This window comes from Mauremys mutica, chromosome 1, assembly GCF_020497125.1.
Source record: "Mauremys mutica isolate MM-2020 ecotype Southern chromosome 1, ASM2049712v1, whole genome shotgun sequence".
In the NCBI taxonomy this organism is placed as follows: Eukaryota; Metazoa; Chordata; order Testudines; family Geoemydidae; genus Mauremys; species Mauremys mutica.
In genome coordinates, this window is record NC_059072.1 from 217,163,441 (window position 1) to 217,176,319 (window position 12,879).

Genomic DNA, 12,879 nt, shown 5'->3' on the forward strand with positions numbered 1-12,879 from the left:
GGTACACCAGGGAAGAACCATCCTTATGTGAGTCAGGAAAGAAATTATTTTATTGTAGGATTGCAGTATTGCAGAGGCTAGCTCCTCTATGGGGGTAAGGCCTTGGGTACAGATTTAATAAAGTAACTCAACTCCTGCATTAATATTCATCAGAGAAGGGTCATCTGATTCTCTATCAGACTTATGAGAAGAGAAGATGGCTAGTTCCTCCCTTTTAATTCTCTCCGGTAGACTTGTTTTGATTTCTTTTGGGCTTGGCTTAATTTGCTGTTTAGGTGGCTTAGAAGGGAGAGAGGGACTTAAGTTCAGGCAAAGGGTTAGAGCGGTATTCTAAATGCCTACTAACTGAGTTGAACCAACAAAAGGAGAAACAACCCATCCCAGAGTTTTCCACAACTCTAACCTCCTTTTTATGTAAAGAAAAATAAAACATTAATGGCAGAGAAGGCTGAATAGGGAAAACTCTTTTGGGAGGATTGTGCCAACTTTCATAGACTCTGCAGTCACTGAAATGGTAAACAAAAGGTGCTCACTGAGAGAGTGAGGACTCAAACTGCTGGCTTATCAGAAAGTCATTGCCAGGTCTCACACTTGCTGCATATCCTATTTTTCAGCTATTTTAATATTTGAATTGTGTCCAGTCAAAGCCTTTGCCTGGTCAGTGCCAAGGCAAAACTGAAATTGTGAGAGTCTCATCATCTTATTCATTGCCTCAGATCACTTGAGAAGAGGAACAAGCCTATTATCACAGAACACGGGAATTCAAAGACTAGAACTTGGTTGGTTTTATATATTTGGCAAATAGTAACATACCTCACATTGTTTGGGAAATGCATTATATCTACAATAATAAGCATATACAGTATTTGATGTTCCAAAGGTCAAATCATTAGTGCCCCTGTGCTGTGTTCTCATGTACTATGTCAAATGATCTAGCAGAAGAAAAGATGATCAAGGACAATAATAGAGGGTGATTTCATTGTGGTGTTGCTTTCAGACAACTTCAGGAGAAGATGTCCGCGACTTTGCCAAGGTACTGAAAAATAAATTCCGAACAAAACGGTATTTTGCAAAGCACCCAAGAATGGGCTATCTGCCTGTGCAAACTGTCTTGGAGGGAGACAACATGGAAACGTGAGTAGCTAGCTCTAAAGCAAATAAGTAGTACATCATTTGATATGCTCCTCGAGCTCCCCAGCTGGCACCAACTCCCTTCACTTCCTTAATGCGAAAAGCCTCTTTTTATTTCTTTCATTTTTGTTTACTATGGTTGAAAGGAAAACACAAGCTGACATTTCAATTGCCATTTCCTTCATCTTTTTTCACCTATCCTTACAATAATTTAAACTTCAATTAGCAAAAAACAACAACCTCCTACTGCATTGATTTTCTTGTAAGGCCTTAAAATGGATAAGGTAATTTGGAAACTAGCGATCTTAGCATTACATTTTGACTTCTTTCCAAAAGGCAATATCTCTTTAGTGAGGGATTTGTTTGTTTTTTTGTTTGTTTTTTTAATTTGATTGCCACAGCCTAGCTTACTCTTTTCTCTATCCATGTTTGTGGTCACACAAAATGACTTGAACTCATTATATTTACAAAACAAACAAACACACACCAGTGATGATGCTCATTGATCAGTGAGTGACCTTACCTTCTTTTAACTTCACAAGTTTATAATAATTAGCTGTTTAATGGCAGTTGCACAACAGCTTGTTATCTTTCTTTTTCTTTTAATTAATATTTTGATTTTATTTCCCACCTTTTGGTTAGATGCTTTTCATGGTCATTCACGTTGGTCTGTTGGATTTTCTGTTTTTCAGTTGTTGTGTTTTTTTTAATCTTTCTGTAATTATTTTGCTGCTGAGTTTTTCTGCCTCTCTCTCTTCACCTCCTCATTTTTTGTCTTGCAGTCCTGTTACTCTGATCAACTTCTGGCCAGTAGATTCTGCGTGAGTACTTTTGCTGAAGTGTGCTGCTGCAGCTGCGTTCCCTCACTTTTTTGTTTTGTTTTTATTTAGTTTTTACATATGTTCATTTCCTTCTTTGTTTATTTTTTTTTCTTGATAGCCTTTCTGAAAGAATAATTTTTATTCCAGATCAGTAGAATGGGATAACACCAGGGTTTCCCAGGCATCGTGAAATGTGTACTGTATACTCTCCCTGAAGGGTGTATTCTGATAGGGATTTTGGTGCACAGTCTTACTAATGCTTATGAGAGAGTGTCATTTCTGAATAAGAGCAAACTCCTTGATTGTAAACTAGATATATTTCAGATGATACACACTGAACTTTATGGTTTTTCAAAAATTTCAGAGATGACAGTGGTCTTACAGTTAAGGCCATAATTTAAAATTTTACTTATACCCTCATGCACACATACACAACCCCTCCCCAACCCATCCCCATGATAATCAACAATTCATTATTACAGTCTTTTTTGTTTTAGAGGGTATTCTGAGGCAACATTGAGATAGGGCATTGGGTCTTGGAGTTCTAAAAATACTGTGGAAATTTTTGTATACTTTTCAGAAACAAAACCAATAAGATTTCTCAACTGTACATTGGATTTTCATACATGTGCCATCTCTGAACATGCTTTGTCTTATTGTAGTAGTAGTAGCAGCATCAGAATATACTAGAGATTTATAATTCTCACTGTGGCACTTGCTTCCACATTATAGTGCTAATTTTAGACTAGCGTAAATTAAGATTACTTATTCACAGGTGAATATTAGTGAAGAGAGAACCATAAAGTAGTAGGGAAGATAAAACTTTTTTACTATTGTTAGCATATATCTTTTGAAATATGTGTGACCTACATTTCACTTACAATGAACTATTATTAGAATAAGCAACACCAAAATATATACATTGGAATATTGATTTATAATTTTCACACACAGCCTAGATTGTCATGAAGACAGATGGAGCACTCTTTCTCTAGAAGGCTGATTTTTAAGATGCCAAGAAATTTGCATGCTATTGCAAATTGCATGTGGTTAACACTCCACTTAGTAAGAATATCAACAAAGCTTGGAACTAAAGTATAGTAGAGGGCTTTGGAGTTACAGTGCATTGTGTGTGTAAAATGGTTTCTCCTATAAATGCACCCATTGGTAATTTAAGCACACTATCTAAATATATGGATCCAGATTATTTACTCTTTAAAACACATTTAGATCTTTGAAAAGAAAAAGTTAAAAATAAAAAACTCATAAAATAAAAGCTTGGGTGATACAGAATGTTGTTGCTGTGTCTAACATATCACAAATAAGTTTGTGTAACATTTGTTTTTAAGGCATGGTGCCCACAGATCACTTATACTAATAACTTTGTGACATGCTACACTAAGAGCTTTATACCAAGGGTAGGAAATTTGGTTATTGGATCAAAGAGTTTAATTTACACGTGATACATCAGAAATCACTATAGAAATCCAGGCTAAATAGGTTTACGGAGTTAAATTCTTCCAAATGTCCATGTTTCACCTATTTTAGCAATGGAATCCTACATCACAATACTACAGATCATAACTCTGAAAGCATCTAACTATCTGACCACATTCTGATTATCTGACAACTCTCTCCTAGGCCTAGAGCCCTGGTTCTGGATCTTCAGTACCAGTTTTCTATAGGTCTCCAAAGTTCTCTGGCCTAAAAGTGAATCATCTAGGAATATCATTACAGCACTGAGAATATGCTGATTAGGTGTGGTGCTTCTTAGCACTGGTTCAGACTGCTTATGAATGGGGTGGATATTTTGCAGATACTCTCTAATTGCCAAGCATTACAGAGGCAACTCATACATTCTATAATGGAATTATGATTTCTGTTGTCATCACTTGGTAGTACTGAACTGGGAATCTGTCACTAAGAAACACTTTCATAGTTCCTTACTTTCAAGAACCCTTGACCTGAGGAGCTGAATAGTTAATTTCAAACCACATTGCTGTGTATTGTTACCCAATTTTCTACAGAGGGTAAAGGCATTATAACATGATGTCTTATCTACTCAACTCTTACCTGGCTTTAGTAAGAGTCTCAGGGTTATTCCTACAGACATCGCTCTGAAAAATTTATCGATGATGTTTTACTAAAAAATGTTTGCCCCTGTTAAATATTTGCCATGTCCCTTAGCCTTACTACCAAGTCATTCATTTGCTATTCAAACTCACTATGTCTTGATTACTTCTGCTAATTAAACTTCTATGCAGCTGCTAAATCTAACTTACTCTTGGACTCATTCAGGTGTCTTCTGCCTGTAGTTGGCATTTCCACATAGCCAGTTTTAATAAGTTGTCCAATATTGTGTTGCCTTTAAACAAAATTGCAATGTTCTCTTAAAATAATAATTATAGGAAAGAAGGAATCGAGGCTGGGCTGGGTGGTTTTGGTGATACTGCACAAAAAACCAAAGCCCTATTTCAGGAGTTTCCAGAGAAATCTTTAAAACATTTAGAGAGTGGGATGGAGCTGGTAGCAGAACCTAATTCATGAAGGAAAAAAGGGTCAGAAACAGTGGCTTTGTGATGCATTAAATCTTTTTGAGGTGGGAGGTTGCTTAAAATGAGAAATAATAGCATTTTGAACTATGCCAATTATTTATTTATTTTGCAAAATTATTTTGACATTATATTTCCCCCTCTTGTAATAGTTGAGCATAAATCTGAACTATATATTTAAGTTTCAATGTCATTATCCCAATGTATGTTCGTTCAAGGTACACAGGAAGCACTCCCTGCTCTCCTTTAAAGATGCAATTTAATTTCTGATGATGGGGCATCAGAAGATTCAGTCAGGCTCTGAATGTCAAAAAATACAGAAATTGGGAGATATCAGCTAAATAGCAAAATCTTAAAGTTATTATTAATAATGCCTACTAGCACAGATTTTGAAAGTGCCCTGATCTACATTCTACTGAGTTACCTCCAGTTTTAAAGTCATTCCATGCAAATCAGGATATCTGGTTACAATTAATTGCCCATCTTCTATAAATATCTTAGGGAGTTAGCATTGAATACTTCGATGTAGTACATTGAATATTTATCCACTGATTTTGTACAGTGGATGTCTAAAAGCATGGTGCATAAATGTGGGCTTGGCAATGCCAAACCTTGTCTCAGAAAAATGCGACTCATGATAATTAACCTATAGTATCTCATAGAAAAAAAATAATAATAATTGGAGATATACCAATCTCCTAGAACTTGAAAGGTCATTGAGTCCAGCCCCCTGCCTTCACTAGTAGGACCAATTTTTGCCGCCGATCCCTAAGTGACCCTCTCAAGGATTGAATTCACAACCCTGGGTTTAGCAGGCCAATGCTCAAACCACTGAGCTATCCCTCCCCTGAAAAAGCTTTACCAGTCTGTGAGGAAAAAGCATTAACAATAATGACTTCTAAATATACAGTATATAGCTCTGTGAATTCAGAAGAAGCTTACTTTTCTAAAGCACTTTGCAAACTGCTTTAAAAACTGGAAGATGATCAGAAATGTATAATCATCCTATAGTAAATGCTTTGTAGGATCATCATGCCCTTAAAACAACAGCATTACATACCATTATAACCTGTAATAAAAGAATTGTTTCATCTGCCACTGAAATGCAACCATTCTGGAGTTGAACACCATCTCTCTTGGACAGTACCAGTAACACTGCATAATAGTTTGAAACTAATAAGTGAAAGCATTTTATCTACCAAAACTATTTTAAAAAAATGAATTTAGATACACAAGCTGGAATTTGGCTATTTTTTCCTAAGATTCTTTTTCCCTAAGATCCTTGTTTATACTAGAAAGTTATATCACTTTACCTGTAACAGTACAATTAGTGGTACAACCCTCTAGCGTAGATGCTGCTATACCAGTATAAAGATGCTTTATATTAGCATGGTTATTTCCATTTGGGAAGGAGAATAAGTTATGCTGGTATAAGGCACCTTTATACCAATATTACCCTATCACTAAAACATTGCATCTGTAATTGACATGGGACTACTGGCACAACTTTCAATTGTAGAGCAGCCCTAAGGCTACACCAAACTTATTCTTTTGAAAAGTCACATGGATCTTCAGTTCACAAATGTGGACAGAAGTTCATTTTGTAACGATCAAAAGTTGGGGAGGTCCAACATTACAGTTCCCCTAATACCACACTATGGTAGTAGTGAAACTGTGGGAAGAGCACCATCACCAAAACACTGACACTAATTCTTGCAGTCTCCTATTCAAGTATATTGACTAGGCTCAACACTTAACATTGTATATCTTATGAGGTAACTTCCTGATTGGGCATGGATGCAGGTGTTTGAAGCTCTTTTTTTTTTATTAAATGAGACTGGCTACTGTTGGATTAGAAACACATCTCAGAACAGGAAGGGAGAGAAATAAAACACTTCCCACAAGGTTTGGACAGTGGGTCTGGAGAGTAGGAGAAATAATGTGGTGAATGAAGGAGGCTGGCAAATTGGGAAGAAAGTTCACCTATACATCCTTTTGAAAGAAACCTATCATGGAACAGCTTCATCTTCTTGCTTATGTATCATAAAAAATCAAGTTCACAGAAAAACTGAATGAACGAGTCCCTTTTGTATGCTGCCACAAAACAGTCTACTCTGATGGATCAAGGAAGCACACAAATCATGGGTTGCAAGAATAGCTTGCTGTTTATTAAACACTGTATGAGCCATGGCAACATGAGGGCATAGACATACCAAAGTGTATTTTTATCTTTTTAAGGGGTATTTGTGATTAATCAGTGTTTTCTGCCTTATAGGCCTGCCTCGTCCCCTCAGCTTTCACATGATGATACTCATTCACGCATTGAGCATTATGCTAGCAGGTATGAGATCAGCTGGACATTAGGCAAATCTTTCTTGAAACAACCATTTAAAAAAAAAACACTACAAAAGAGAAGTCGTCATTATAAGGGTTTTTAATAACTGAATGTAACTAGAGTGGATAGTATACATCACCTTCTAACTACTGCTAACCACCTACCAATTAACTTGCATGCCAGACTGCTGTGCAATGATTGGCAAGTAAATAAGAGCCACTTAACATAGGTAAACGCAAAGCATGTACTTGGTTAAACCTGGCCTTTTAGTTCTGTGTAGGTCTTTATTAAGTTATGCGTTCTGCTTACATAGGGTTTTGTTTTAATTAGCATTCTTGGTATTACTGTATAATGCAGAGCCTTCCAAAACTTCTAACTACCAATACGTGTGTCTCAAATGATACATTTAGCCAACATTGTAAACCTAAAGAATTGAGTTTATGAAATACTTGGAAAGGTATCTTTCTCTGTTTTGGAGGGGGATGATAATATACCACTGCTGTAGTTTACTTAACAAGTTTTAAGAGGACTTTTCATAGTACTCTTATCTTAAGAACCAAACATTTGGGTAAATGCTCAGATCTGCAACGCAAAGTGATTTTCCCCCCCCCAAGAAGGGGAATTTTCAGGGGTAGATACTGTGTAAAATACATACTCAAATGAAAGAAAAACAAAACATCAAGCTAGATGTTTTCTAAATTATGTTGCATTCAGAAGGGAATAAATGTCCTCAACAAACTAGAAACATCCAGGTCACTTCAGCTCTGGTGATGACATTGCCAGGTATGGAACAATTTGTGGACGCTTATGGCATCTTAAGGCCTTTCTTTCATAGTAGTATCTGCTTAACCAGGAGGATTTGTAGGTAACTTAGAGATTAATTTAGATAGATCATTGATAATAAATAGGAAGTTACTTGTGATTGCAAGCAGCTGTCACATTTGTTAACTAGCAGCAAGTGAAAAGTTGTCCAGATTTCCAAATTTAGAGTCTCTAATATGTTGACTACTGTGTCACCAAAATGTTATATATTTTACAGTTTTCAGGAAAGTTAGAGCCAGAAAAATCTGCAGTGAGACCTATGGGTTTTATTGAGTCTTTCAATTGTCCCACAGGCTAGCAGAAATGGAGAACAGCAATGGATCTTACCTAAATGACAGTATTTCTCCTAATGAGAGCATGTAAGTATACTATCTGTATGAATATTTCTGATGTGCACTTGCTTGTGAAGGCTTGGCACCTTGCCAGGGCCGGCTCTAGGTTTTTTGCCGCCCCAAGCAAATAAAAAAACAACCAAACAAAAAAACTTCCGAGAGCGCAACTGCCACCTCCGGAATGCTGCCCTTGCAATTGTGCCACCCCAAGCATGTGCTTGGTTTGCTGGTGCCTAGAGCTGGCCCTGCAGCTTGCAATAAAGTACCAATAATACTGAGTTCACAACATTTTCTTGTTCACATCTGACTGTCGTGTGATCTCATTGTGGTATGTTTGGTTGTGGACCTCTCATGGCCCACCACCATATATACCAAAGCCAGGATTTATGAGGTATAACTCAAAGCTGCACATATGCAGCTGATGATGAAATGTCATCACACTTAAAAGTAGTCCAATGTTATGTCTTCAATACAAATATAACATAATACATTGAAAAAAAACCCTCTCTCATAGAGTGTATCTCATAAATGAAGTATTACTTGGTAGTTTGAAGTTTTCCCTTTTCCTGTGAACTTTAAACTTAAAAGTGGATAAAAATGTTGGATGCTAGAAATGTCAGTGCAGCCTTTTGAGGGGTCATCAGGGCCATACTAAAAAGAGTCAGTCTACAAATAATTAAATTATACTGCAAGCAATGGCAGCATGAGTTCATGCTAGTTATTAAATATTAAAAGTCAAAAGCCTTGATTGGATAGTATGTGGGAAAATGCATTGACAAATAGTCTTTATATTGCTTTATACTTAAAGGACCAAGCCAGTTTGAAATCTAGTCAATTTTGTTAAAAGTAGTGTCATAATCCGCACCTGACACTTATGCAAATTTTGTGCTTTTGTGATCACATTTTCCTTGTGGGGGGAGGGAGGGAGGAAAGGGGTCCATGGTTTTCTGCATCCTGTTGCTCTGTGAAATACACACAAAAACAAAAGGGGAAAAACTGATTAAAGGTTAAAAATTTCAAATGCATCTAAGCCCTGTCTCTAATATAGATTCAGGTGCTTAGGAGCCTAAATGTAACTGGACTTGAGCTGTGAAGTACTCAAGTCACTTCTAAAAATGGGACTTGGGTTGTTAAATCAGTTAGGGCTGGTCCACAGTAACACTAAGTTGACCTAAGTTACACTACCTAAGTTACATAATTGAAGTTGACGTAACTTAGGTTGACTTAGTGTGGTGTCTAACACCACACTATGTCAAGCGGAGACACTCTCCTGCCAACTTATGTTCTGCCTCTTGGGGAGGTGGAGTCACTCTGCCATCGACTTAGCTTTTCTTTATCAGACCCGCTAAATCGAAACTGCTGCATCAATTGCAGCACTGCTGGTTTAGCCGGAAGTGTAGACAAGCCCTTAAGGGCTTTTCAATATTTTACCTTAAGTGTCTAACCGGGTAAACCATGAATCCGACTCTACACAAAATGTTGTCAAATACATCAAGTAAACAAATTTTTAATATAAGTTTTTTCTCCCTTGTCAACTTTAGTCTGTTAATTCTTCTCTCTCCACAGATTTGTAACTTAGTTGTGTGGATGAGCTCAAGGCTGAAATGTTGCATGAAAGTTCTAAATGTAGGAGCTAATGATTCTTTAAAATTTTCTGTTTTTAAAAAAAGGGATTACCTGTTTTGAATTCACAAGTTTTTCAGATGCTTTTATTATCTCAAATAATTTTAATATGACCTATATTGTTTAGCACTCTTATAGGCTAAAAAATAGCTTTACTAGTGTTGTGAGGAATAAAATTTAAAGCAACAATATTTTAATTTTTGAGAAGTAACTACAGTAGATACACTATAAATGCCCAATTAAACATGAAACAAACAAAAACTATACAAAATGATTTCTCAATATGACTTATTTGAAAAACAAGACTCCCCCCTTCCCGTTGCTTACTGTGGTGTCCATTCTTCCAAAAACCCAGATGGTCTTTTACTATTATTGCTGATATCAGTTTAGCATAGGCCCCACACACCCTTTTTTTTTTTTTATATATATATATATATAAAACATCCAGACCTCAGTGAATTTTGGGAATATGCAAGATGTGCAGAATTGGGCTTGTAGATTTGTAATTTATTTGTGTAGGGAACTTTTTGCTTTATATGTCTGAGAAGTTTCATGTACGCAACATGAAACTGCATCCATAATAAAACTGGTTTTATATATTAAAACATTTTAAAAAGGAAAACAACACTCTGGCTGCATGTGTAATTGTGAACATAATTTGTGTGTCAGAAAAACTTTATAAGAAAGTGAACTGGCCTGGTTGGCCATTGACATAATCAGTGCAATTCCAATGAGCCAGTGAATTTGGCATAAGTCTCTAGATTAAAATTATTGGGGGGGAAAAAAAACTTGAATTTTTTTCTTAAAATAGGATACATTAAACTTCATTAACTCCAACCATAAAACTGTAAGGTGTATGCAGTACAAAAAAAGTCTATAATATTCCGTAAAAATATTAATAAAACTAAACTCTACAATAAACTAAAAGGAAAAGGGGAAGGAAGGAGAGTATAAATAGAAAAAGGGCTAGGTATAAGAAGAATGGATATAAAGGACTATGAGTAAAAATAAATGTTTTGGCCTTGCTTCCACAAGTTTTTGTGCAGTGGCATAGCAGGTAGCACAAGGTGGTGATTCTTTAATGCAAGTATGAGTAAGTCAGGTTAAGCACTGGATGGAAGCGAGGTGAAACATGAGGGCCAAGATCCTCAGCTGCACCAGAGCTTTGCTTGAAACACCTGAGGAAGAGGAGGGAGGCAAAGGTGGATCCCAAGCATATGGAGCATGAGGGAGGGCATGTAGTGAATTAATGTAATCACTTGAGCAAATTTCACTACAAGTACACTAATCCCCTGCTCCTTGCAATGAATCCAGCTGAATTTCTTCAAGAGTGAAGAGATTTTTCTATGAGTTGCCTTCTATCAATAATCACAAAGATAAAAATGAAGGTGAAGAAAGCAGCTTTTGGGGTTTTGCTGTGTTTTTCCAGAGATGATGAACATTTGTTAATCCAGCACTACTGCCAAAGTTTGAACCAGGAATCCCCACTGAGCCAGCCTCGCAGTCCTGCCCAGATTCTGATTTCCCTGGAGAGTGAAGAAAGAGGCGAGCTAGAGAGAATCCTAGCAGATCTGGAGGAAGAAAACAGGTGAGATATACTTTCCAGCTGTTATCATAGTTGCATATACATGATACCCACACATAACGGGGCAAAAGTGAAGCTGAGAAACCTGCTGTTAGAGTGTCAGTTTTATTAAGCTTTTCTATTAAAACTCATGCATACGTTGTCTCTCTCACTTTCTGCTAGATATGTGAGAGATGATAGAACAAAATGGTATAAATATAGGCCCATTCATGCTTTTGATGCAATCATGAATCAGCACTATTGTGTTTAGCCTGCTATGCAGAATCTTTATAAAGCTAAAACTTCAAAGGAAAATACGTGTCACTTCATTTTGTGATTATAGGGTTACTTATTACAAGTTCTGTAAACAGTGTTGTATAACTCTTCTTTGTATACAGTGTACTGAGTTCTTTTTATCAGCATGTATTTCAAAATAACTCTTCAGCATTACTTTATTTTGCATTAGCCATTACACGAGAGAGAGTTGTGTACATTTTCTGCCATAGACACCTGGAGGAAAAAGACTTTTCTTGAAAATAACCAGTTGGATAGCATATTTCCCCTAGAAAGATGGGTGAGAGAGTGTAGCGATGTGGGACTCACCCCTGCGGCGCCTCCTGCTGGTCAATCAGGGAATTAGCTCATCCAGCCTCCTGAGCCCCCTCTACAGGCTAGTGTCCTGCTACCGCTGGCCCCCGTGTCCCTCCCAGGACCCGGTGCCCCTTGTCTTTGGGGTGCTTCCCCCTGGCAATACCCCCACAGTCTCAGGGTCTCCCCACCCAGGGGAACCCCCAACCCTCTATCCCCACCTTGCCTCAGTCTTGGGCTACTGCCAGTCACCATCTAGCCCCCACTCCCTGGGGCAGACTGCAGTGTAAAAGCCACTCATCATAGGCAAGATTGGGTTTGGACCTGCTGCCTCTGCCTACCCGTGGGCTGCCCCCTGCAACTCCAGGACCTAATTGGCCTTCCACTAGGCCGCAGCCTGGGGGGTTTCCAGGCTGGAACTCCTAAGCCCGTAGCCTTGTCCCAGCCCTGCTCTACTCCAGGTACCTTCTCCAGCTCCCCAGCAGCCAGGCCCATCTCCCTCTACAGCTAGAGGAGACTCTCCGCGCTTCTGGCCCACTGCCCTCTTAGAAGGGCCAGCTGGGCCCTGATTGCACTGGCTGCAGCTGTGGCTGCTTTCCCCATCAGCCCAGCTTTTCTCTGCCACAGCCCTCTCTCCTGGGCTGCTTTAAGCCCTTCCAGGCAGGAGCGGGGTGACCACCCCGCTACAGAGAGGAAGAAGATATATAAAGAAGATTTTAAAAAGATAAAGGGGCTGTGAAATAATTGTGCAGTACTTTTGTACAGGATGAATTTCCCCATTCCCTCTGGTGGTCATAAATGGTGCACAGGCCTTGTGATGGTCCTCTGCACAGAGGTAATATTGTGCCATGTTAGCTAAAATGTGAATTTTTAATACTTTTACTATGTGACCCACTTCTTAATCCTTCGGTGGCAGACACCTTTTTCTTCATTTCCTCCTAATTTAACTTTCCATTCCTAGCTTTTCTTTACCTTTCATAGCAAAGGCTCAAGTGGGTTTTGACAGCATCAAAACACTGTAGCCGCACTGCTCTGATATTTTGGGGCTCTATTGCTTTGCGCAACCAGCATAAACCAGCACTAAACCTGGCAGATCTGGTCATTGGCAGAT

General features: G+C 38.1%; 1 protein-coding gene across 27 annotated transcripts in view; it reads left to right on the plus strand.

Annotated features, from left to right (window-relative positions):
- The window catches only part of DMD (dystrophin), a 2,044,659-nt gene that overhangs the window by 2,003,533 nt on the left and 28,247 nt on the right, over window positions 1–12,879 (plus strand). For 23 of the 27 annotated variants that reach the window (XM_044996713.1, XM_044997415.1, XM_045002732.1 and 20 more), the window contains 5 exons: window positions 998–1,134; window positions 1,914–1,952; window positions 6,780–6,845; window positions 7,955–8,020; window positions 11,046–11,204. In XM_044996713.1, the coding sequence (XP_044852648.1) occupies window positions 998–1,134; window positions 1,914–1,952; window positions 6,780–6,845; window positions 7,955–8,020; window positions 11,046–11,204 (467 nt within the window). The remainder of the gene's footprint in view (window positions 1–997; window positions 1,135–1,913; window positions 1,953–6,779; window positions 6,846–7,954; window positions 8,021–11,045; window positions 11,205–12,879) is intronic. The other 4 variants (XM_044998113.1, XM_045002702.1, XM_045002547.1 and 1 more) reach the window with 2 other exon arrangements.